A 27,924-nucleotide genomic window follows, 5' to 3' on the forward strand; every position below is an offset into this window, starting at 1 on the left:
TCTTTTCTTCATCTCAAAGATCAGGATGAACAAAAAATACCAGATAATTGCAGCATTACCTGTCAATGGAGATATATACTAAGTTGCAATTCAAAGTATATTGCTTTCCAAAATACAGATAGATTTTTCATAAACACCTTGTGCTGTTAGTCAGCATTGGAATTTGCCAGATACTTGGGAGCAAATGCCATCATGTTGCATACCCAAGCAAGTGTCCAATTACTGCTTAAACTAAAACATTTTCATGCTTGCGTATCTGGTTTAGTTGAGCATGAAAGAGATTAGGGTCTGGTTATGAGGAATCTGATAAGGCAACTCGCCATGTTGGTGGCACAGTTCCATCTTGTTCAGAAAAGTAGGACACCTGTATCCCAACAGAATTTGGTCTTAACATCCAGTTCAAGCTGCCAATACAATACTGACATGATGATAGTGTGGCAATCTTTTTCACATCATATGCTTCAAGGGGATGCAAAAAGATAAAAAGCCAAAGTTAAGAAGAGGAGAGAATTGCTTCATAAAATCATTAGATCGCTTCCTTAGAAAAATAGCACGAAAGTAGCACATCAGCAGACATTCATCTCTCACGGTGTCACATTTCAGTTGACTCATCACAACTGCAGTTACCGACAACTGCAATAATTTGCTGGACTAATTCAGAAGAGCTGTGGAAATATTTTATTTTCAAATATTTAAGTCACCATTCATTACTTGTAACAAGGATATCACAAATCAAGACAGAGATCATACTTAGTGACTACATATTTCAGAGGAGGAAGAGGATTCTGTCACCAGCCACTCTGAGCAACTGTCAGGATTCAGGATAGTTAAAATCCACTAAACCACATTAGCCAGTCTTAGAAGCAGTGAGAGAAACTTGATGCCTTCACAGCCTCAACTCTGTAGTGACCTCTACTGGTGATTGCACTTCAACTGTTTCAATTGCACAAAATCAGGTTTGTGGTCAAACATATGACTGTCGTCAACCTGACCATTTCCTGGGTCAATTCAAAAGAGAAACATTCTCATTATTGTATGCTTTGTTTGGTATATGGAGATGCTCATCACAGAAGACTTAAAATTTCTATTGTTTTTACATTTTACAGCACAGGTGAAAAGCTTTCAATTTTTCTGGTGGAATTATTGCATTTTACAGGAAAGGAGGCCATTCAGCCAATCGTATCTGCACGCACTCCCAAAAACTTTCCCAGTTCACCCCAATCGCCAGTCCTACCTGTGTAGCTCTCTAAATTTAACACCTTCAACTATATATTCAGGTTTTTTTAAACCTCCTGTAGCAACGACCTCAACCACTTCTGCAAGCAGCGAATTCCAAATCCTAACAACTCTGATGAATGAAGTTTCTTATCCAGTCACTTCCAGCTGGCTTGCCAACAACCTTGAAATTGTGACCTCCAACTGAAACAGTTCTTTACTCTCTGAAACGTACATAATTCTGAATAATTACTTGTTCATCTTATCTCCTCCAAGGAGAGGAAGCCCAATTTCTCTGATCTTGCCTTGAATCTAAAATCCCACTATGTTATCATTCGACTGTATTTCCTTTGCAACCCTCTCAAGTCTTCAACATGTTTGTCTAAATAAGGTGCCCAGATGTGAATACAATACTCCAAATGCGCTCTGACCAATGATTTGTAGACATGTAGCATTACTTCCTTGCTTTTACATTAAATGCCTCTATTTTTCAACCCAAGGATCCTACAGACCATCTTGAATAACTGTTTCAACTTGCCTGGCCTTACTACCCTTCTCATGAAACATAGTTTGCAATGGCCATTCTTGCAACATCCAACATCATACACCATTTTGGCTGACAACAAACAACCGAGGAAAACTGGCAAAAAACAATGATAACTTCAAATGTACAGTGACTTCAAACCATAAATATACCAATTTCTGAAAACCCAGTTAAAATCTTAAACATCAACAAGGAAATATTATCTGGAAGTTTATTTCCTTACAAAGGTTTTTCCTTCCATCTCTCTCTGAACTAAAAGAACAGACTTCCTGCTTGGATACAGGAATATCCTGATAGTGCCAAAGAAAATTCTCTAAAGCAAAGACAATGGAGGAATTTTATGAGACAATCATCTTCAACACAGTTTCTACAATCAAGACACTAGTTTCAAATAAATCATGCATGGGCCCAGCTTCCAACCAATTAAATGCAAAGTTCTCAGAACAAGTCTTGTTTGCAAACATTGAAACACATTAAAATTAAGTCAAAGGCATTTAAAAAAACTCATTACTCAAAAACTGACTTCACATAATCAAGTCCATAAGACCATAAGACACAGTAGCGGAAGTAAGGCCATTTGGCCCATCGAGTCCACTCCGCCAATCAATCATGGCTGATGGGCATTTCAACTCCACTTACCCGCACTCTCCCCGTAGCCCTTAATTCCTTGAGCCATTAATTCCGGAGCCCTTGAGTCAGGAGCTCAATGCAGACTTTCTAAAGTCATTTTCAATTGTTCGACCCAAATTCATAAAATCACATACATTCTTTAATTCAATTTGTTTTCCAAAAGTCATTTTAGATTATTGGATAGTCTTTGTTCTAAGATTTTACTTTTCAGCAATATGCATGTATGTTTAAATGGCAACTTGAGCCAATTCCAAAACAAGCATTATTTCAACACAGATCACAACTGGTGCACACAATTCTCATTTCATGCATGTGAGACGTATATTGGTCCTTTTCAACACCAGGGGTTAATTACAAACAGTTCTTGTCTTTCCAAAGATTTGATATTGAACCTGGAACGTTGTTGGTCTGCATGGCTTTCCTAATCCAGTACCTCCTGCATTCACTTTGTGAACTTGATAACACAAAGCACAGCACAAACTTAATAGTCTATCAATCCATGTTTCCGATTTAATGACACAATGTACAGTACGAAGCAGCAGGGCCTGGAACCCCATTTGTACACTTGGTTATGCTACAGTTTTTTCAGCAACAAGAAAATCATCTGTTGTTCAACATTGTTTGAACCGAGACAATATTTTTGTTTCATTCTGAGCAGCAAAAGAATGTTGAAAAAAAAATCAATGAATTTCAAGCAGACCACCTTAACCACACCAATGCAGCTTCATTAATTTAACCAGGTTATCTAATTATGAAGAATATTCTGTCTTTAAAGATGAAAATTATTAAAAACTAATCACAAATTCTAATACTCAAATGCAGCACTGTCAAGTATTGCTTCAAAAAGTACATATCATTCAACTTGTTATCCAGTCTTCAGACATGAATATGATTAATTGCGAAATGAACACAAGCGTGTCGAGTGATATGGAGATTTCAATGCTGTGGTCTAAATGAACTCAGCTGATCTCAGCAAAGTAGGAGCTGAAGCATGACCAATACCCTCAAATGGGGAGCAATAAGACAAGCGTCCATATGTGATGTTTATCAGTAATCCTGGCTGAAAGGTGCATCATTCGAAAAGCCAAACAAGCTGTCTTAAGTCACCATACCACTTCTCAATAGAGGCTCATATTTGTGCAAGGACTGCTTGTCATGAACGTGCATGAGAAGGAAACATTTTCAAATCATAAGTTTCAAGCTTTTCCTTTACCCTTGAAAGAGTTCTTGGAACCATTCAATTAGTGCACAGCAAAGACACTTATCTTGAAAAGGCTTCATGCAGTTTCCTTCAAGCAAATCAGAATTCTACTCCATACTCAAAAAAGCCGGGAGTTCCACCGTCATTTTTTTTTTTAAATTCATTGACAGGATGTGCATATCACTGGCCAATTAAGCTTTTATTGCCCATCTCAGAATCAATCAAGTCCCGAGATCCACACCAGCCAGAAAAGCAAAGAACAGCTGTTTCCTTCTCCAAAGCACATTCGCAAATCACAATCCAACATGTTTTTGTGGTCATTAGACAGAAGATTTCTTGCTTGAATTCAATTCCCACTTTCTGCACTTGAGGTGTTCGAACTTGGGCCCCCAGAACATTATCTGGATCATGGATTAATAGTCTATCAATAATACCATTCAGCCATCAATTCTCCCTTGATATTTTGCTGCTTTAAGTGCATGAATTAAGTTGTTTAAATGACAACTAATTTGAGATTGAGGTAGAGATTTGCAAAGAATACAGACTTGTATTCATGAGTTTAATGGCACAAAAATGGTTATGAAATACTTTTTACATAAATTTGCATACCAAGAGTACCAATAATCATTTTGACTCAAATGCATTGAACAGATGCACCTTGCAAATCCTGACCCAATTGCAAACTTAACAAAAGGAGCTTTAAATTGATATTTTTAACATAAAATTTGGTGCCTGCATGCACTAAATACAATTGTGCAAGTGTGCATTTTATTTTTCAGGTCCATCCAAACAGCTGTTCTCCAGATCAGGTTTTAAGATGTTTGTTGCACTCATGTTCAAAATGTAACAACATCCACTCTTAATTGGGAGACAATTGGATTGACCTTCTAAAACATGATCCTTTAAAGTCACGTTTCCACAAGTTGAACGAATAGTTATTTCTGGGACTGCCCATGGCTTCCCTTCAAGTGAAGTGAGTAAACTGGGTGATCAGAAGAGCTGGGATGTGTCCAGAAAAGAATACATGCTCCATATGCAACAATCTTTTCTTGACTACAAGCAGGCAAATTGATGAAGATTCTGTCCCCTCAAAAACAGTTTCAATCCAGTACATTTTTCAATGATCTTTAAGCAATTCTGTTTCAACGTTGAGTTATCAGGAACTGTACAAAATCAGGAGCATTTTCAACAGTTTCGTGAAAGACAAAATTGCACCCAAGTACATTTTCTTGTGTGCAATACAGCATCACTTCTACATCTCAATCTCAAAGCTGTCACTTCATTTGATGCCTTCATGAGCAAAGTTTCCAAAGTGATATATTCAAGCTGGGAAATGGAAAACTTTTCACGATCGTGTGAGCATCAAGCCTTGCTTCAGGTGCACAGTGGAGCTTGGTCTCCATTGTTGCAGTCTTCTAATGCCTCTCTAGCTATTTGCCTGGTTTTCGCCAACATGATGGTCTGAGCAAGACTGTGAATCGAGTAAAGACATTCAGGCAATTGCATGTCATACACATTAAAAGTCAGGGATGAGATCCTTCTCACCATAACCTATTAATCCCATCAAATAAACTGAACATGATCTCAGATACCAGACACAAAAAGCCAAGCTATCTTAAACTTCTTTCAGTTCACAAATATGCATTCCCTGAACAGAATTTCCAAAGTGCATTGCGCCAAAAGCAACAAACTCAAACCTAAAAAGGTTACTGAAATGGTGTTTTCAATGTACCAATCTCCTTCCTATTAAAGGACTAGAACAAAAACAAAGATGGCAAATTGGTTTCACTAGATACTTCCCACATCTCGTCCAAGATTGACTAACATGATTGCATTTCAGGAGATCCAGAGTGAACAGCAAATTCTCCTCTGGTCTGCATAATTCCTTTTGGATGGCTGAAAATTCAGATCTTTGTTCTTCATACAATTAACAGTCTGGGCTGAATAAGCTTAATCTTCGTTAGAATGCTACAGCACCTAGTAGCAAGACAAGGTGAAGCTGAAATGAGATGATGACTTCTGCACATTCTGAACATTCTTGGGAGTTTATAGCAACACACTAGGATCAAAAAGATTGCTGCTAAGATTACGTGTGACATGAAAAGCACGTCGCACATAATCTTAGCACTATCTTTGGAAATGTAAAGGATGGTCAAACACTGGTTCCCAATTCAACACCAAAAAACAACCAAGAAGAAACAACTTTGCTCAGAGAAGCATAATCAGAGTCCAACTACATGCCAACCATCCTGGCTTGGAGGACGTGAACATTCGAGGATGGTATGAAAAGTAATTTCTCATCAGGGGTGGAGGGAAATGTCAAATTTAAGAAAAGATTAACAATCAAATAATGTTTATTGTTACAATCTAAAAACAAATCCACCTGTCACTGTTCCAAACAGCAGCATGTTATTTCAGTTTTGTTGATGTCAGATTAAATGCTTTCTCTTGCCAAAGAGATGGTGAATCGCAAACAGAAGACTCCATTCCTTCTAAGCTTTGTTGATTCAATAAGGCTGAAAAAAGGATTCCCACCCATCCCCACTGGTACTTTGTGTTAACCGCATAGATTTCGCAATTTGATCCAAGTAGTGGGACTGCTCCTTGAATGAGTGTTTGTTGGTGAAGCAAACTATTAATTGAAACAAATTCGGCTGCTGTCACATAGTACACAGAGCTCAAGAAGTCCCAAATTCACGGCAAACAATGTTCGGCCAAGTCTGTGCTCAGGTGACCAAGCAGTTCCTTCAAAGGGAAAACATATTGGAATAGGATGTCTTGTGCTTGAAGTGGGTTTCTTTCTTCCTCCAATTCTAAAGTACTAATGGAGCAGCCACATAATTTCACAAGCCATGTATAACTGTGATTCTGGATCTCAGAATGTGCTTGATGAAGACGTTGTCAGCCTTTTTCCAATGTAGATTCTGAAACAAAAGGGCTCAAATTAGGAAACTTTGTCACATGAAACTCAAGCTTGCATGATAAAAATGACATGGTTTTAATTGATTTTAAGAATTGATGTCAATGAGTGCAATTATTTTTTACTAAATAAATTAGAAACCCCATGGAGACGTGTTAGTTGAATTCCAGTTGTACATTACTCACCAAATAAAGTCATGGAACTCTGTTTAAAACTAAAAGGTTGTTGATGCCAACAATTTTTCCTGCACTCCAGATTTTCCTCCTGGAGTTTTTAAGCATGAAATTCAAAAACTGAAATCATCCAAATGTTGGCAGTGCGAAACACATGATAGATGTGCCAAGCTAAGGTATAACTAATCATGCAATTCAATCCCTGCTGAGCGCGCAATCTCAGCTATGCCCTCCTATGGATATATCCAGCTCACGTTTGATATTCACACAATGGGATAAATAAAATGGTAAGAAGCTATTAAATGCAGCCAATGTGTCATGCACACCTTCACTTGTACAAAGACATAAAGGAGTTCAAAACATGGTCTGTCAAAACAACATTACACTAGTTCGAATGACATTTTATTCAAACTAGTAACTTATGTCTTATTTAGGTTTGTATTCCTTTCTGCCTGGCAAATGCAACAGTCCTCTATGCTTGTGTTCCACTCACTGTTGAAATTTATCACTCTCATGTCAAGTTTAAAATACGAAGATGATTCCTGCTGCTCTACCTGAACAATGTGCCACAGCTGAGTTTACAACAAGAGCTTAGAATCATAGATTCCAATCACTACAGTGCAGACACCATTCAGCCTATCAAGTCACACAGTCATAGCGAGGTACAGCATGGAAGCAGACCTTTCGTCTGCAACACAATGAAGAGCTTCCCACCAAGACCCCCCTCAAGCCCAGCATGTTGCCATGACCCCACATGGTTAATCAACCTAACTTGCGCATCTTTGGGCTGCATGTGGAAACCGGAGGAAACCAATGCAAACTTGGGGAGAATGTGGGAACTACACACAGTCAAGGATGGTATCGAACCAAGTTCTGTGGTGCTATGAGGCAGCAGCACTAACCACTGTACCACCCTACTGCACCTTGCTGTTGTACCTTTACTCTCAGTTCCTCATAACCAGAGAATAATGTCCAATTGCAGATGACATCTGATATCCTTCAGAAATCAGACTCCAGGCCTGCTTCTTTGGAAATATTTAATTTCAAACCCGAACAAGAAGCCAAGATAAAATGGTCACAGTATGTATCTTAAATATTGGCAAGTTCTGTAGGTAATACACATGTTCGAACTCACCAAATCACCAAGACCATTAACAGCTGTTCATGGGTCGTACATGATAAAAAAAGACTAACCATGATTACGAATTGCATCAACAATTCTCATCACTTTTCACCAATATGAACGGCACAAAGTATTTTTCATTCTATTCTATTATGCTGGCTGCCTGCAGATTTGCTAGTTCAGGTCTGCATTTCCCAAAGCTGCTGCTCTGATGACACAGCATCATAGATTGTGCACAAAGACAAAATAATTATTTAAATTCAGTGCTTCACGGCAACTGTACACAAAGGGTAGAAACAGTATAATTACAAAATAAAACAACAATCTACTGTCAAGTCTACAACCTGATCCATCTCAATCAGCCCTAATTAATATCCATTAAAGTGAGGCACTGTATGGACATATCCACTGTCAGCAGATAAACAGCTGCAGGGATGAAGCAGCAGTTCAGATGGCAGGTCCTCACAAATCCAAGACTAAGAGAAAATTGAGCAACTTTGAAATGCATTGAGGACATGGCATTTAGCTGACTATCTTAATGACAGCAAAGCAGTTGGTATGAAATGCTCTCAAATTATGAGGCCTGATATTATCAAAGCTACCTCTGGATCATGGTGATGCACCTATGGTCAATTCTTAATCCACAATAATATATAATTAGCCTAAAAGCAAATGCGCCATGCGACTGAAAGCAGTTTTAAAAATGTTGCGCTTCAGACATTTTGTTATGTTGATTACACATTTTACTTGAGTGGAATTTGCCACATTTTCAGTCAAATGTTTACCACATGCTGAAATAAAAATAATTGCCAATTTTAAATTCATCAGTTTCCCAACAAAATCAACTTGAGAAAACTAACATTAACTCTGGCTACATAAATTATTTTCATAATCTTTCTTGACAACTTTTTTGTTGCATGATATTGAACAGTTTCAATTCAACTCTGAATATGTGGGCTATGCTAAGATCTCTGACATGGTTTATAACTGTCAAACTCGATAGAAGAGGTCACAGGATGGCCAGCATGTCAAGTCTAAAGTGTCACACAAGTTTAACAGGGTGTTGCGCTTGTTTTTCATTTTTGCTTTTGGTAAACGCTGCATTTAACTATCTTACCGTTGAACAAGACATGATCAGCTCAGATTTTCCAGGCCCAAATTTGACCTTGGACAATCAATCACTCACCACAGGAACTAGGGTTTCGGCACTGTTTGCCAAGACCAAAGACAAATTGACAAAAATTACATGAACCAAGTCCCACAACAAATCAATGGCATGGTTGAGAGAAACTGCTCCAATTTTGAAAAACAGGATTTCCAATGTAATCTTTAGCTCAAAGAGCAGATGTGCTAGGTATATCAGGTGGAAGACAATGACAGAGTCAAGATAATGGAGTAGAGGCACGATTATCATCAGCCAACTAAGATGAGAGCCCCCAGCAAGATTGGAAAATCATACAATATTAGATTCACATGAAAAACAATTAGCCAGTTTGGTCCAACCACAGAATGAGGAAGGCTGGTAAATTTCAGGGTTTCCACTGTATTTCTGGAAATCAACTAATGATGCTCGGGCAGGAAACTATATTTTATGTCATTTGAGCAGGCTATTTACAGTTATTCCATGAGATATGCTACATTGTAAATGAAGCATTTCCCTGAATATTCACCCAAAAATGAAACAACACTAATACAAGATCAGCAACATGTTGAAACCCATACCACCTGCTGTGGAGTGTGCTCCATGCTTAATTTATTATTTGGAAATCTGGAATTTAACAAATGAAATGATTATATTTTCAACTTTGTAAAAGGTAACTTCCTTTTTGCATAGTCAAGAGTCCTTTTGTCCCTCTTATTGGGTCAAAATAGCCTTTCCAAGAAGTCATGTGATTACTGGTTTATATGCAAAATAATACCTGAAGTAATGACTAATTAAAGAGATGTGACCACACAGACAGGTCCACTTCAAAGAAAATATCCACACCAGCACTAAGACAGGCACATTTTGGCATTTCCAGGCCATCAGCACTAGCAAGGCTGAAGCTGCTTTACCAGTCCAAGTAGACATGTGTGCAGACGATTACTTATGTTTCAAATTATTGATTGTGGACAGAAATGTGAACAAGACTGCTAAAAATGACAACATTCATAGAAAGACAACTGTACTGTTTAAAGGCAAGTTGATTGATACCCACTTCAAGCACTGTGCAGCGGGGAAAGCCTAGTCACAGACAAAATAGAACCAGAGGCTGCGTACACATGGAGCTTCTGCTACTAGCTAGCTGACTGTCATTCAAACTGATCACGAGTCCATAGAACAAAGGCTTCCTGTACACCAAGAGCTGTCATTTGCTCACAAGCAAGTGACCAGCTTAGGGTGTGTTTGGGGGTGCGAATATTTTGACACAAATCATCAGAACCTCTGGAGGAGGAGGAACTACTTTTGCCCTGCAAAAACAAATCTCAGACCTTCAGATAGTTTATTTCTCATCAGCTGCAACTTTCAAATCAGAGACCCCTCTCAGCGTAAAACAATGAACCAACAACCATGCACCTCTTGCAAATCAATGACAACTACCTGGAGAAGCAAGATCAAGCAGCACTTACCTGATCAGCAAAAGGATGATGTTAGCAAACCCTGTGGACATGGACCACTGAAGTGCTTCCCAGCCTTTTCCTACAAACATATCATAGATGACTTTTGTGTCTGTCCTTGTGTGCCTAATGGGGTTTATAAGTTAGTATCTTCTTCTGATAGTTCATAACTGTTGACCCGAAACTAGATTCTATTATTTATTTGCACTCAATCGTGCCAACAATTTTCACTGGGCTAACAGTCATGATGCCAGAGCAGCTAGCCGTTACTCATGGGAACCCCGCCGAGTTACAATCTGAACACACTCAATAAATTGCCCTGGGGAATTGAATTTTCCACTGGGTAATTCCACTCCAGCTGGAGTACTCCCAAAATCTCCATTTAAAGTTAAGAGTTTGAAGGGTTTCAATGAAATTCAAATTAGTTACTCAGGAAAAGTCAGACTTTGAAATGCATAGTTTAACTGACTTGTAACTGCAAAACAAACCCCAACCTATATTTCCCCCAGATCACACACAGAACACTCCCCACATGGACCCTTGCCCCAGCTGGACCTAACCTTACCATCCTCCCCTTATCACAGAGGATAGGACCCAATGTGTCTGGACTCCCTTTCCCCCACCAACACCACCTAAGGCAACCAAAACTGACCCAACTCCTAGACCCGATGCAACACAACGTCACCGCCCCAACTACGCACAACCCAACACAAAACAACCACTCCCCACTGAAGACTGATGAACCCGATGCAATTCACCTTCCCCCAACTCTGCCACCTTAACCAGGTCAGACACACTCCAGCTCACACAAGACCAGATTTCTCCCAAACACTCCAACCAACCCAAACACACCTTGTCATCTTGTACTTTGATATTCAACAAACATCACGCTTTATCCCCGATCCACCTGGTATCCATTCGCAGCATACCCACTCCCAAGTGGTTCCCTACTCATCTGACACCTTATCCCCTCACCTACCGGGCACCTACTTTCTCAGCACCCAAACATCACATTTAGCTTGCAAAGTTTTGGTTTGACACCAGCTCCCAGTGGCTTTCAGTAACTTTAAATTTCACAATATAGCAGCTGACTGCTCTGAAAATGGAATGTCGTCTGCCTGCTTGATAAAACAGCTGTCAAAAATGGAAGGATGGCTCAGCATTGCTCAAAGAGAATTGAGCAAAATCCTTTATCAGATATGTGGAACGTCCTTCTGGATAAGGATGCCTTTCATTGGAACATTAGGTCAAGGAAGTTGCAGGGTAAAAAAGCCTGGATCATGCTTTGTCAACTTGGATCTAAACAACAGCTAAGTTGGGAAATCCTGTGCATTTCTTCAAAAGGCTTCATTTTTTGGACAACCCTCAGAACAATGAAGCTTTATTTCAAGCACACTACGTCAGTGATGCAACACACAGGTTGGACGAAGGATTTCATTTTAGTTCTGGCTCTGGGAGCAAATGTCAGTGAGTTAGTCTGTCTCTATCTCAAAGTAACACTCACGGAACATCATCTCATGAAAGTGCAGAAACCTGCTCCAAGGAAATGCTCGTCAGTTGAGGAACAGATTAAACCATGAAGATAACAGCCAAACTATCTAGAAAGGATTTCACTGGGAAAATTGCCCAATAAATGGCCTTGTTTCTAATTTATCACTTCTGTGCAACAACTTTGGAACATTTGTCACAAAAACACTTGCATGCGAACACAACTATTTTCAGTTACTGACCGTCACAGCAAACAAATTTCCAAACTGAAATTTGTGGTCCATCAAGCCAGTTTTCTCTTTAGGATCAGAACTGAAGTAAATAATAGGTAAACACAGGCAAAAACAAAATCACAGGTACAGATGAAGGTTAAGAGTTTGAGAGTCCATTCAGTATTCTAATAACAGTAGGGAAGAAACTGTTACGAAACTGGCTGGTGTCTATGTTCAGGCTTCTGTACATTTCTCCCCAATGGGAGAGGTTGTATAAAAGCATTGAAGGGTGAAATGAATCTTTGAGAATGCTGGTGGTCTTTCTTTGACAACAGGTCTTGTAGATGGATTTTATAGATGGGAGGTTAGCCTTTGTGATCGTCTGGGCTGAGTTCACCACGTTTTGTAACCGTCTCCAATCTTGAATGGTACAGTTGCCATACCAGGTAGTGATACATCCAGACAGAATGCTCTCGATGGTGCACCTAAGTAAGTTGGCAAGGTTATTCGCCGTCATGCCAAAATTTCCTCAGCTGCCTGAGGAAGCAGAGAGGCTGTTTTCCCTGGAGCATCGGAGGCTGAGGGGTGACCTTATAGAGGTTTACAAAGTCATGAGGGGCATGAATAGGGTAAATAGACAAAGTCTTTTCCCTGGGGTTGGGGAGTCCAGAACTAGACGGCATAGGTTTAGGGTGAGAAGGGAAGATATAAAAGAGACCTAAGGGGCAACTTTTTCACACAAAGGATAGTACGTGTATGGAATGAGCTGCCAGAGGAAGTGGTGGATGCTGGTATAATTGCAACATTTAAGAGGCATTCGGATGGGTATATGAATTGGAAGGGTTTGGAGGGATATGGGCCGGGTGCTGGCAGGTGGGACGAGATTGGGTTGGGATATCTAGTCGGCATGGACAGGTTGGACCGAAGGGTCTGTTTCTATGCTGTACATCTCTATGACTCTATAACTTCACCCACAGCAGGGATCAAAAGCTAAGGTTACAAGAATATCAGAGTTTGTGAACATCGAAATATTCCTGTCTGACTGAATAAGCATAACAGCATTATTCTGAATTAACAAGGGGTCACCATATTCAAAAAAGTCTTCAGAACAAGGGAATAAACACCTACCCGAGGCCAAGAGCCAAAATATGAGATAGCAGCAAAGATGGAAAGAAAATCTTCAGAAATTCAGCTGAAAATACGCCACCTTTCTTCAATGCTCCAGTCTTTCTCATACTGAGAGTAACTGAATGTTTTGGATGTTTGAAATGAAACTCCCTGGTGGAAGAATCACAAAGAAACAATACTGTAAATAAAGAGTGTTCTGTGAATATTACATGTAACCACAGAACTCAAAATAAACTATTTCATTCCACCACTCATAAAACACACTGACAACAAAATTAACTTCAACGTGGGCCTTTACCAGGCAAAAATCCAAGTGTACTTCATGAAAAAGTAACACAAGGAAAGGTGGTTGCACGTCTGGAAACAAATTGATAGGGACAAGTGAAAGAAACCAAACAGCAGCTTGCTTTTTGAAGTTAACCTTTGAGACATGTGAGCTTAGCTTTGCTCTTTGCAGGTGCTGGTGGATGGACTCCATATTCATCATTTTGCTTTTCACCCAGGAAATCAGACACAGATTGGTACATGACATCAGGGTTTTTAAAAGTTACTTGCAATTTAGATGCCACAGTTCTCCCTCTTTAAATCATGTCACTATTAGAATCGGCAGAAATTTGCCTGGTCTCCTTTGCAAAGAATTTCCTGCATTGCTCATATTTTCATAAAACTACCATTAAATGTTGACATTGGTTAACCAATCTGTTCTTATCCAATTGCAGGTGAGCAAAATTCACAGAGAAGGTACTTGCTCCACCCACCTCTCACATCAACAAATTCAGCTTCAAAACAAGTACTAGTGCCTTTCTTAATTCGTTTTTCAAGATTCTGATGGTGCAAGGCAGATTCAGGAAACCCAATTCATGTAACACGAACACATTCTGAGCTCACATGCACATGTTTTAACCATAGTCCATATAAATTTCGCTCATCAGCAAATTTAGCTGATTAGGACACCACAGACTTCTTTCACAACAGATAAACCAACACTCACTTTGGTGGAATGTTTTCAGGTCGACTTGACCAGTCAGATATCCATTCGGCGCTCCTTTTGATCATGATTTCTTCTTCTTGGTCTCTTTCCAAACAATCATCTTCAGACTAGAAAGAAAGCTCAAGAGTAACTTTTGTCACATCCCAAATGTGCAAGACAAGCTTTTAACACTCAGCCTCAGTTTTCAATGATAAACTTTTTCAAGAAATTAAGTGCAACTCTAGGCGACAGAGTTGGGTTTACTCAAGATAAGGAATAACCAATAACATCACCTCAGAGGTTCGCACAACATGTCAAATGAGGTTGTGAAGGTCCAGTTCACAGTCACCTTAGAATTATGTTTATTTTTCACATTTATTCTCTGAAACCACATTTCACACAGGCTTCCTGCAGTGGTCTCACCAATAAGGTGAAAATCTCAAGCATACCTCTTCACTGATGCATTCAATTCACTTCACAATACACAGTAACATACAATAAATTTTCCTTTTTACTTATTATACATGCACACTAAAATCTTGCAACTCACCAGGACAAACAAGTCCCTGTTCATTGGAGAACTCGACAAGCTCACCTGCTTAAGTCGTCTGCTTCTGATTCATTCTTCCTGCCAAAATGGTTAACTGCAATTTCTGACATTTTAAAACCCCAAGTTTTAAGAGAAGCAGCAATTTAAAGAGACCATGGCAAATTGATTAATTATTAATTCCACTTTCCGACCTCAACACAACCATAACCCTAAATCTTGTCACGATTAAAAATCAGCCAGGAACACAGTCAAGGACCCAATTTTCTGCAATGAACAATTCCACAAATTCACCACAGTCAGTTTTGCAACAGGTGCAGCAGCTTTCTTGAAATAACCAACATGTCCTTTTCTGTTTCATGCATTTCAATGGGGAGGAATTCAAGTATCAAGTTTTTCAGTCCATGCATGAGCTGATAACATGTTGTACAGATGGAACCACACCCTTACAGACCACATAACTCATGTTTCATGAATGCTCTTGTGTGAATGCTGAAAGCAAATTAAAACCAAGCTTCAAATATTTGCACGCAACTTCTGAGGCAAGGACACAACTGATTCAGCATTTCAGTTCATTTTTAATCTATTCTAGAAAATGCTGTATCAGATCCATGCAGTTTGTTCCAGTCAACTTTAAGTCATGGTCACTACGTTTAAGTGAGGAGAGAAAGCCTGTAACTGTCAGTTAAACACTTCCATTTTTAACTCATACACTGCGTGTGCGATAAACTAAATTGTATTAAAACAAGCAACTGCAATTAGTCAAACATTCATTCATTCTTTCTATTTTCTTTACCTGTCTTGACATAAGATCTTATCCCTGAACTGATTTCACAGCAATATCTAAGTGACAATATATGATGCAAATCAACAATGTGAAAAGTCCAAAAACAAAACAGCATGACATTGATTTAGTTCTGGCCTCATTCTTTTCCTCACCTGTATGTCAAAAACAAAGGAACAGGTTATTGACCCAATCATGAAACATAGAGAATTAAAATTTGAAAGTGAGAATGCAACAATGAAGAAATAGGCGCATATTCAGATCAAAGGGCAAGGTGCCCTCATGCCTGCTCCATCGTTTGATACAATCATGGCTGATCTCATCTTGGCGTCAACTAGCCTGCCTGCTCTCCACCACCCTTCAAACCATTACGAATTACTTTATTCTGAACAAACAATTAGAACATCAGACCCCTGAAAGAGGAGAGAGATTCGGAATGGAGGAATGAGTCGGAATGGAAGTTTTTTTTTACTCAAACAGCAGACAACATCCACTCGAGTTCCAAGGTTTTTTTGTTTTTTTTAATCTGTTTTACCTTTGTGTTCTCACTCTATTCTCTTCTTATTTATTGTCATTTCCTGAGAGAATACATTTGCCTTTTGTAACCTGCTGTGCACCTATCCTCATTCAGCCAAGTATTTTCACCATTTTGGGGCCTAATAAATATCACTCAAATTAGACATGATGGACTGAATTGCCTACTCCTGTTGTCATTATTTTCTAAGTCCAGTCTTCTATGTTGCTCTTAATCTTGCCTGTTCATCTTATTCCGTGCCTCTATCTCGATTGTCGCATTCTCCCTTTACTCACACCTTTGTCTCTCCATGCCTCACGTTTCTGTCAAGTGAGGCCAAACAACCAAACATAATAGCAATCAGAGTCTTCATTTACATCAATATCAAGCTGTGGAATTCCCTGTAAATACATGGTGATCTCTCTCTCTGTCTCCCCCTCTCTTCACTTGTCATTCATAATGTACATCTGATTGAAGCATTTGGACAGGTGCGCTAATATCTCACGTGACCTGGTACCAACACTTGGGTGAATAAATTCCTGGTGAAGTGCTTCTCAAATTTTACCATATTCAAAGGGTTATTTTGACAGCAGTTTTATTTTGCAGAAATTAATTGAACAGACCATTGTACAACAGCAAGATACCTGAGAGCTGCTGTCTCTGTTCCGCTGCAGCTCTAGTTCGAAGATTGCTTGAGCCATCTGAGGTGTTTGGGGGCGGGATTGGCTACAAAATTGAACATTTTGACAGTTAAAATCAATTCATACTTCGTGCAACAAATGTTAAAAGACTTGTGAACATCAAGAGGGTAATACATACAAAGTGCAAAAGCCATCTGGTAAATGTATTGAAGCCAGGATAGTGTCTAAAACATTGTTGAGTCATTTGATCTGAGAAGCCTACCAGCAAGCCATTACAACTGTCACTTTTGAAAACATTCACCTCATGATCCAAAAGAACAAACCTCAGCTCAATAATTCCAATGATCTTTCTGTGACATGAATTCAGGCAGTGGTATTAGGATCAACTCATTTTCTGCAAGTCAGAATTCAATGACAACAAAATCACTGGGTGGAAATTTCACAACACCATCACCCAAAATGTCAGAATTAGTACAAGGATACCTTTCTACATCCTACATTTGTCATGTATATATTACAGTAAACGCTTGTGGAATAGTGATAGTTACAGGGAAGGCATTGACATGACTGAAACAATTTGTCAAATGAAAATCATTTTGAATAGGAACTACTTCTACATAAACTTGACTGTTGTAAAAAAAGCTCCAGTTAAATCTTCCACAAGGAATAAAATAATGAGTTCACAAGCTTTTCATGAACAGGAATATGAATTTCACTCTTCAGTCAATACAAAAATATTCAACTTAACTCACTGGCAATTAGATTATGGAGGCAATGTAAATAATCCTTGCAAAGGAAAAGCAACAGAATCAGAAACTCATTTCAATTTCAACGAGACACTAATTCTGAATACTCAATTTATTAGATTTCCTACAGTGTGGAAACAGACCATTTAGCCCCACAAGTCCACACCAACCCTCCGAAGACTAACCCACCCAGACCCATTTCTTTCTGATGGGCAATTTAGCACAGCCAATTCACTTGACCTGCACATCTTTAGACAGTGGGAGGGAACAGAGCACCCAGAGGAAACCCACGCAGACATGGGGAGAGTGTGCAAACTCCACACAGTCACCCGAGGCTGGAATTGAATCTGAGTCCCTATTGCTGTGAGGCTGCAGTTCTTGCCACTGACCACTGTGCCGTTATTAGACTGACATTTATTCTCAACAAAGCAACTATGGAGTGGAACTGAGTTGGTAGGAAATGTGATGGAGCCAAAGACACAAGTTTCCATTTTTCCAATGCTTAAGTTGAGAAAATTGAACTCACCAAAAACTGGAAGTCAGATGACTGACTCCATGGTCAGCATCACAGACTCAGGTTCGATTGCAGCCTTGGGTGACTGCAGAGTTTGCACTTTTTCCACATGCCTGCGTGGGTTTACCCTGGTTGCTTTGGTTTCCTACCACAGTCCAAAAATGTGCATGTTAGGTGGATTGGCCATGGTAAATGTGGGACACTGACATAGGGTATGGTGGGGGGGGGCTGGGTCAGGTGTTCTTGCGAGCATCAGTGCAGAATTCATGGGCTGAATGGTCTCTTTCCACACTGTCGGGATTCTATGACCATTTTCAGACATTATACAGGACATGTTAACTGAGAAAGGTATTTGGTCACAAATCAGATACCCCTTATTTCCATTTTTAGTACTGCACAAAAATTCCCAGTGATGAACAACCAAGATCAAATTAGGATATTCGACGGACATGGGTTAGTGGAAACCTCACAATGAACTGAACTTCCTTCTAAGAAAACAGCATGCAACCAAGTGAACTGAATTAACCAGTGGAGCTTGAAACAAAATCAAAGACTTCCAGAGTATTCAGTTGGTCACAGAACGACGTGAAACATTGAAGAAAACCATCCAAAGTTATTACCACTTATTTCTATGTAATTCTCAACTATTTCTCACCTATCACAGTGGGAGCTTCCTCGAGAACTGCTCTGACCCGATTCATGCTGAGCATCCAGAAGTATTTTTTCCATGTCTCCATTATGAATGGAGGAAGATGAGGGCACATGCTCCAGTCCTCCAGTGCGGCTGGTGCCATTATCATTCCCATTGTTTTTCAACTGCAATTCCACCCAGGAGCCTAAAGCACAAAGAAATCACATATAACATCGTAAGTTAATACTCCTTTTCTTGTGAACCAGACCAAAACCCTTGCAGATATATCAAGGAGACAGCCTAGACCATAACATTTATTTTATTTCAAGGCAAGTGTAAGGTGCTGTTTTTCACTTGTATTTCAATTGGTCATGCTACTCAGCTTCAAGTTAAACACACTTGATTCTTAGTCTTCAGTTAAAATATGAAGTGAAGAAATGGTTTAACTTGAACTCTGCTGGACAACTTAGAATAAAAGATTATTCAACTTCTCAACGTTACGTGTTCTGCACAGTAACCTCCCATAAATACACCCTTCGGAAAGGTAAATTCACTATAACAGTGGGTCTCAGATGCAATTCTGGTAGCAGAGAGAACTCCAGCTTTTAGGTCTGAGAAAAATTTAACAGCTTCCACAGCCAACTTAAAGAACTGTGGCAACTTTTGAAAGCTAAACTAAAACCATAATTCTGTGGGAATCTAACTCCATTCAATTATGCTGCTTGTAATGTTCCACATGTGAAAGAAAACTTGGAAGACATCACAAACTGTTTACTGGCTTGGAGGAGTTCCTTCAACACCGATGGCTCAAACCTCAAAAACTCAACCAAACATACCTCTAAAAGTCATATTATCATACTTTGTCAATCAACTTTGTCCCTTGTTCAAAATACCAACTCCTATTAGGGTTAGTTTTACACAGTAAAATGGTTTCCTGTACTTGTCATGGGCAGCATGGTTGCACAGTGGTCCACATTGCTACCTCATAACACCAGGGATCTGGGTTTGATTCAAGCCTCAGGCAACTAAGTGGAGTTTGTACTTTCTCCCACGGTCTGCATGGGTATCTGCTGTGGGATTGGTTTCCTCCTTTTGTCCAAAGATGTACAGGTATGCTCGATTAGCAAAGTATCTTACCCTGTCATGGACACAGCTGTGAGACCAGGTCAATTAGCCATAGTAAATGCGGACTCATGAAGACAGAGTGGGATTCTCTTCACAGGGTGATGCAGACTCTATGGACCAAAATGACCTCCAACTACACCAGAGGGATTTTATGACTTCATCCAACTTGGTATTTATCAGTTCCTACTTTAGATGGTCTTTTACTTTTGAGCATCACATTGAAGAAGAAAGTAACTTCAGATATTGTCAAAATCTGGCGAAACGCATCCACTGCAGTTTGCAAAAAGAGGTACAATGCTCTTTCTTTTCCAAGTCTAATTCAGCTTCAGCTCCTGAAATCTGCGTGTCTCTCTTGACCACCTGTCAACTGACGTCAGCCAATGCCTACCTGGCTGACCTTGCACCTCTCACCCATGCATTTGAGCTTGTCCAAAACTCTCCTGCCCAAAGGCAGCATCACGTATCCCTCGCCCATTCATTCAGCCTTCCCTGGCCAACAATGACTCCAATTTCTGCACAACTCAAAATTAAAATTTTCATCCTTGCATGAACATGCCTCCATCGTCTCACAAAGGCCCTCAATCCCTCCAATCAATCCCAAAATCCTTTAAGAATCCTGTGTTCACTCAACACTAGCTTCCTGTCATTTTGGCTACAAACTCTTAAATTTCTTTCTAAGGCCACCAAATTTTAAACGAACGTATGCACAAGTTTTCACTGCTAATAATGCAAATAAGCAACATAAAAATTACTCCAAGGGAATAAACCAAATTTAAAAGGATCCAAATTCCAGAAGTTTCAGTGGAGTCTTCTCATGATTTTTCTGCCACGGAGGGTATTACAGAATGCCCAGAAATGTTGCTTTGCATCAGCCCCCTCTTCGCATATTGAGAGACATGCACAATGTTTTTCTTTCTCCTTCTTAGTCAATAAGGGTAAAGACAAAAGCTATCACTTACAGTGCAAATTACTTAAATCTATGGCCCCTGTTAACCTCAACATAGCAAAATAAAGCAATTTGCTTCAGCAGTTTTGACTCATTTGCAGAATCTGCTCTGCCATCCACAACTCAAAATGTTTCGTTTAAATCAGATCAAGCAACTGTGACGTCAACTTTAAAACCTTTAATTACTCTTCATAGACTGAAAGAAACCGCAGTTATTCTTTGTCGACAAACTGTTTCCTGAAATAGAAGGACAAAACATTGAACATTACAGTGCAGTACAGGCCCTTCGACCCTCAATGTTGCGCCACCCTGTGAAACCAAACTGAAACCCATCTAACCTACACCATTCCATTCTCCTATCCAATGACCACTTAAATGCCTTTAAAGTGAGCGAGTCTACTACTGTTGCAGGCAGTGCATTCCATGCCCCTACTACTCTGAATAAAGAACCTATCTGTCCTATATCTATCACCCCTCAATTTAAAGCTCTGTCCCGTCATGCAAGCCATCAACATCCGAGGAAAATGGCTTTCACTGTCCAACCTACCTAACCCTCTGATCATCTTATATATCTCAACTAAGTTGGCTTGCAACCTTCTTTTCCCCAACGAAAACAACCTCAAGTCCCTTAGTCTTTGCTTGGGAGACCTCCCTTCCATACCAGGCAACATCTTAGTAAATCTCCTCTGAACCCTTTCCAAAGCTTCTACATCCTTCCAATAATGTGACTAGAATTGTACGCAATACTGCCAGAGTTTCATACATGGTTCTGAAACTCAAACCTCATGGTTCTGAAACTCAAACCCTCTACCGATACAAGCTCACACACCTTCTTAACAACCCTATCAACCTGGGTGTCAACTTTCAAGGATCTATGCGTCTAGACCCAGAGATCTCTCTCATCTGCCCTACCAAGCTTACCATGAGCCCAGTCCTCTGCATTCCTGTTACAACTTCTCAAAGAATTATGCCAATTAATCACTGCAGGGGAAAAGGTGAGATGAACGAACTGTTTCAATACCTGCTTGATAACTAGCTACCTTGTGACAAATGGCAAATTAAACATGCCAGCAGAAACAACGTCCTGAGGTGAAGAAACTCATGACAGGACACGCTCTGCTCCTGACAGACAACCAACACCAAATATAACAAGAACAGGGAAGCTCAATTTACAACAACGTATTTTAATTCTCGGTACCAAAGTAACCTGCAGACTTGGTGACTTCAGAGGCATCTTACATGACGTCACACCATGAGCTTAACAAGACAGAAGATCCTCTAAGAATTCAACTTAGGGATTCATCAGCATCAGAACTCCAGATAACCACAGCGGACAATGATCGAATCCTGGACACCCACAGACAGACATTGTTGCTTGTAGCTCAATTCCACCATTACTTAGGTAATAGCCAAGTTGGGTTGTGAAGCTTAACTTGCTTACTTGGGGCCTTATTTTGGTTGCTATATGCAATGCAGTTGGTGTCTTTTTTTAATCTATAAAATTGCTTAGCAGGTAGACAAATGAAAGGTAACTTGTGCTAACTTGCACACAAATATGAAAGTCTGCAAACAAGAAATCAAACGTATCAATCATGACACGATTTGAGGTGCTTTCTATTCACCTGTCAAACTTCCATTAGCTGTCAAGTTTTGGGATGACATATTCTGAATTACATCATGTAAACAAATCTTTGTTAATTATGCATGATATTTTGATTAAGGACTAGACACTCCAACCAACTTTTAAAACAGAAGTCCATTTAAAATAAGCTGTCAAGAAAGAAACCAGACTCTCAATTCCCAAAAAGGAAAAGGCAAATAGCAAACAAACTGCTAACGTTCTCTCATGAACTAGTGGCAGGGATTTTAGAAATTATCAAGGCAGAGTCCACTTGGCTTTGTGAAAACTAAGCATGTTTGACTTTCTTCATTTGACTAGTTTGATATGTTAAGAGGAACCATTAGGAGGTACATAGAGAAATAAGAGGATTAATGAATTAAGGGAGTCAACATAAATGGGTCATTTTGGCTGTAACCAGTCAAGTAACACAGAATCCACATGAGGACATGAAGCATTTACCGCAAATATTAAAGATTTGCATGAAGGGACAGAGTCTTGGAACCAAGCTTACTGACAAACAAAGACAGAAAGGCAAACAGGCTACCAACAGTGTGCCCAGTTTGGCATGAGGAATTAAAATAAACCTTATTTAAATGGCGATGCATTGCAGAAAGTTTAATTTCAGAGCTTTCAATGGCACCGTTGTCCATGAAACACAGCTAACATCAAAGCACAGCAAGCAGTTAAGAAGAATAATGGAATTTCACAACATTGCAGGGTGGATCGAACATCATCGCTGATAAATCTTAGTGCAAATGCGCAGGGCAATGTAAAGCCACACCTTGAGTACTGTTGTCTAGCTTTGTTTTCCTTAATTAAGGAAAGGATACACTTGAATTAGAAGCGATTCAGAGGTGGCTTACCCAAGTGATTTAAGGATGCAACAGTTGTCTTATGGGTCACATTTGAGCAGGTTGGGTGTCCACTCTTTGACGCTTCAACAAATGATAAGAGATTTCGCTTGCCACATGCAAAATCCATAAGGGACTCGAAAGGTAAATGCCCAGAGGTTGCATCCTCTCAGAGAATCTGCAAGTGTGAACTGGTTAAAAAACATTTTCCCATTTACACTGGAAATGAGGCACAATTTCTTCTGAAAGGGTTGTCAGTCTTCAGAATTCCCTCAGATCAAGCAATGAATGCTGGGTCAAGGCTGAGTTAGATACATTTTTCATCAATAAATGGAGTCAAATGGTTCAGCAAACGAACAGTCAGCTAAGTGCAGCTGAGGCCACGATCAGAATTAACTTCAACATGAAAATCTGTCTGACTACCTGTTAAAGCTCATGAAGCAAGTTGTTCAGAAGATACAGAAGGTGGTTGCACAATAACATTGTCATCATAGACAACAGATTCGAAACAATGAAATTTCCCAACTTATTGCCCAGTGCAACATTGTAATTCAGCTTTTAATTTGCCACAATTTATTATCTCTACCAAAATATATATAGAAAATACAGAGTATACAATATAAGCAACTGGCTCATAAGTTAACACGCACAAAGAATAAATGGTTTGAATACGGAGTAGTATAGTTACATGGTGCATTTTTAATTATTTTACAATTCTACACTGAAGCTTTCGTAACTGTTCTGGACCATGCCATACTGCAGGGAGAAAGTGAGGACTGCAGATGCTGGAGGTCAGAGCTGAAAAATGTATTGCTGGAAAAGCGCAGCAGGTCAGGCAGCATCCAAGGAGCAGGAGAATCAACGTTTCGGGCACAAGCCCTTCTTCAGGATTCCTGAAGAAGGGCTTATGCCCGAAATGTCGATTCTCCTGCTACATGCCATACTGCTCCAACATTGTTAAGCAGGAAGCTCAGACAGTAACTTTGCAATTTGTTTCGGGAAATGAATAGTGAAAATTACCCAGAGTAAGTTAGCTAGGTGACAACCAGGTTTTAGAACAAAGATTTGTACACAAAATTACATAATGAAACAACAGAATAAAGAACACCTACATAACTCAGTCTATCCAAACTAGACTTCAATATGATGTTCTGAATATACACAACAGTTCCAATAAACAAACTCATTATACAGTATAAATGAAACAAAGGCTAACAGATCGAAGTTAGAAGGGCAGAAGGGAAGAATCGAGCAGCCTGTTTCCACACAGACTACTACTGAACTCCAAGATAAAGTTTCAACTGAACTGCTCAGCTGGAGAGCTAGCCACACCCCCTCGACTTCCACAGATTAATTCTCAAACCATAAAGCTTTGGCCTAAACTCTCATCTGTTTACGAATAAACAAAAGGCCTTTCACTTCTGTACCAAACCAGTCAATTCAGAGCCAGAGTGATTTACAACCCCTCTGAAAAAAAACCAAGGACAGTATCCTTGAGAAATGGTTTGGAGATGCCCGTGTTGGACTCGGATGGACAAAGTTAAAAATCACAACACCAGGTTATAGTCTAACAGGTTTATTTGGAAGCACGAGCTTTTGGAGCACTGCTCCTTCATCAGGTGGTTGTGAAGTATAAGATCGTAAGACAATTTATAGCACAAGTTCAGTGTGAGGTAACTGAAATTACATATTGAACAAACAATCCTGGTCATTTTCAATATATAATTTCAGTAATATCACACTGTCAACTTTTTGCTATAAATTCTGTATCTTACAATCTTATACTCCACAACTATATTAAGGACGAGAAGCGCTCTGAAAGCTCATGCTTTCAAGTAAACCTGTTTGACTATAACCTGGTGCTGCGTGATTTTAAACCGTGAGAAATAGAACAGCTTTTAGAAAAAAAGGACCAGCTTTGTGACCTAACTTACCAACATAAAACGTTACATTCAATGACACAAAGTAGTTTGTGACTTGTTGACTAAGGGACACCACCAATACAGCAATCATGCCTGAGAAAGGAACAGGATCACTATCTAACAAGTTAGCAAAACATGTTAACGTATACACTTTACATTCATGACAGCTGCCTTCTTTTTCTCTGCCTCTCATCCATGAAAAGCAGATACCTGATCAATAAAATTTCTTTGTGTGATCACTGGTTTGAAAGAAGTTCACGTCTCAGTCGGGAGCCTGATTTTCCATTTCCTGTCTTGACTGGCCCCTCTACATTTCTGAAGGTTTGGGAGGCATTAAAGTGTTATTCTCACAAATGAATTCAGTTTCTGAAACTTACAGCTTCTTTTGCAACATTCATCTTTGCACAATAAGCTAAAAATAACATAATGCTAAACAACGGCTTCAGCCAAAAGGTAAGCCACTTGCACAGTTTATCTGAGGTAACAATACTTGGTTTTTCTTTGCACCAAACATTTGTTAAAATCACAGGTTCCGTTTCAAACAGTCGGTCTCTGTTGAACTAATGTTTCCTGTGGGGGAAAATATCTTCCAAGCACTTGAAGGTGTTTGTCTTGTATAGAAGCATCGTCATTAGTAGGAGACAGTGGCTACGAACAGCTCAGAATGAGGGAGCCTGCATTTCACTGGCGCCTGCTCTGGAGCACATCTCTATCGTGCAAGAGCTTCACACAGCCTCTCAACAATGACGCCGATTGCTGATTAGATTAGATTCCCTACAGTGTGGAAACAGGCCCTTCAGTCCAACAAGTCCACACTGACCCGCCAAAGTGCAACACACCCAGGCCCATTCCCCTACATTTACCCCTTCACCTAACACTACGGGCAATTTAGCATGGCCAATTCACCTAACTTGCACATTTTTGGACTGTGGGAGGAAACCCACGCAGACACGGGGAGAATGTGCAAACTCCACACAGTCAGTCGCCTGAGGCGGGAATCAAACCCAGGTCTCTAGCACTTTAATGGTACAGAAACAGGACACTGGCAAAAATTAAAATTCATGAGCTTTATTACAAATCACTTCACTTGATTGTAATACCAGTAATTATAAATTAGAGTATTTCATTCCAAATGAGCAACCTTGAAAGTTCCAGATTAAGGGTGAAGTTGAGCACAGCTGCATTTCACAGGTTTGTCAGAAGACCATAAAGACAGAGGGAGAAATTAGGTTATTCAGCCCATCAAGTTTGCTCTGCCATTCAATCATGACTGACACGTTTCTTAACCACATTGGTCATTGTCCCGCTTTCTCCCCAATGAGGATGAAAAATATGTCACATTGTGTGAAAGTAATTCACATTCCAAAAAGTACTTGTTCAACCAAACACAATGTTTCAGTTGATGAGCGTTCGAATTTGCCAACTTGCCCAAAATGGCAACATCATACCATGACGGTTGAAATGTAGCCAAGAAATCCCCTGCTCTGTTCAAATAGGGATACAAACAGATTAAGCCCAAGAACACACCTTGTTTTATTTCGGTCTTTCAGTGCGAGCAGCAGCCTGGACCACCCGCTTTTAATTTTTGCAATGCAGTCACAACCCAGAATCCTCTGACCCAAAGCTGAGTGTGCAGCCACCGTGATCTGGCTCAGGGACGAAGAGATGGAGGATATGATAACCCTATTGATTCCTATCGAGATTCACTCGTGCATTTACTCATGGAGTTCTTTGGGTATAAGTTTCTTTGTCACAGTCACAATGGCCTACCTGAGCACGTAATGAAAAAGCAAATCCTAGGATGGGGACACCATCGGTCAGGCTTGCTGAGTTATTGATGCCACGTTGGTATCTACTTGTTCCCTTTTGCAGGTCCAGCTCCGCACTACCCCTTCCTCTGACATAGAGGACCCTTACAGTACAGACAGAGGGCCAACAAAGGTTGACCTGCCGAAGAGTAACCCACCCAGACCCACTCCCGACCCTATTATCCTATATTTACCCCTGACTAATGCACCTCACCTACACATCCCCCAACCCTGGGCAATTTGTCATGGCCAAGCCACCTGCCTTGCACATCTTTGGACTGTGGGAGGAAACCCATAAGAAACCCGTGCAGAGACGCCACACACACAGTGCGGCGGCCCGAGATGCAGTAACCGAAGCCGGGTCCCTGTCGCTGGGAGGCAGCATTGCTAACCACTGAGCCACCGCGCCGCCTCCCTCCCTCGGCTGGGCCCACAGCTCCCATTGACTCAGGCCGCTGTCACTCACCCGGGCGACATTTCCGCCTGTCGTGTTTTTGTTGTTTTTCTCCGGGAAACCTGTCCCGGCTCAAAAAAAAAATCAATTAAATTCAACCGTCTCCCTCGTCATAATTCGGCAACCGTGCCGGCGACAGGCGTTAAGTTAAAAACGTAACAACAGAACAAACTGTGTAAAATACAACCTTTGAGGGGGGGCGGGGGGGTGCTTCTTGAAACTCACCGTTCAGGCCAGCGTCCTCGCCGTTGGCCTGTCGCGCCGCTGCCATTTTCTCGGTTTTTGTTTTGAAGAGTTTTGTTGTTACAGGCGGCCAGCCGTCACTCCGACCGAGCGCCGTTTGCCGTCTCCGACCGTTTGAATTTTCCAACGGTCCCCTGCGCGAGCCTTCGGCCGCTCCCACCCAGCCGGACTGCGCGTGCTCCGCTCGTTCCACACGGATTTCCGGGGCGGGGGGGGGGGGGGTGAAGAGATGAAGAGAAGGGAAGGATGCCACGTCGGCGGTGACATCACCGCTGTCCGCCCCGGGAGGCATCAGTTCAAGTTGCACCTGCTGTGCAACACGCGGTTGCGACCTCACAGCCATGACAGACACCTCAATGCTCTTGCAGATGCTAC

General features: G+C 40.4%; 1 protein-coding gene across 1 annotated transcript; it reads right to left on the bottom strand.

Moving 5' to 3' along the window:
• Window positions 1-660: 660 nt before the first annotated feature.
• Window positions 661-27,719, bottom strand: LOC122543073 (BCL2/adenovirus E1B 19 kDa protein-interacting protein 3-like). Its single transcript, XM_043681296.2, has 6 exons — window positions 27,532-27,719; window positions 18,604-18,784; window positions 16,692-16,773; window positions 14,224-14,330; window positions 13,233-13,382; window positions 661-6,514 (listed from the first exon to the last, which is right to left on the bottom strand). The coding sequence occupies exons 1-6, from the start codon at window positions 27,575-27,577 to the stop codon at window positions 6,466-6,468; spliced, it is 615 nt and encodes a 204-aa protein (XP_043537231.2). The 5' UTR covers window positions 27,578-27,719; the 3' UTR covers window positions 661-6,465.
• Window positions 27,720-27,924: the final 205 nt, after the last annotated feature.

This window comes from Chiloscyllium plagiosum, unplaced genomic scaffold (genome assembly GCF_037043375.1).
Source record: "Chiloscyllium plagiosum isolate Xiang-an unplaced genomic scaffold, Cpla_swu_hap1 HiC_scaffold_48, whole genome shotgun sequence".
Taxonomy (NCBI): Eukaryota; Metazoa; Chordata; class Chondrichthyes; order Orectolobiformes; family Hemiscylliidae; genus Chiloscyllium; species Chiloscyllium plagiosum.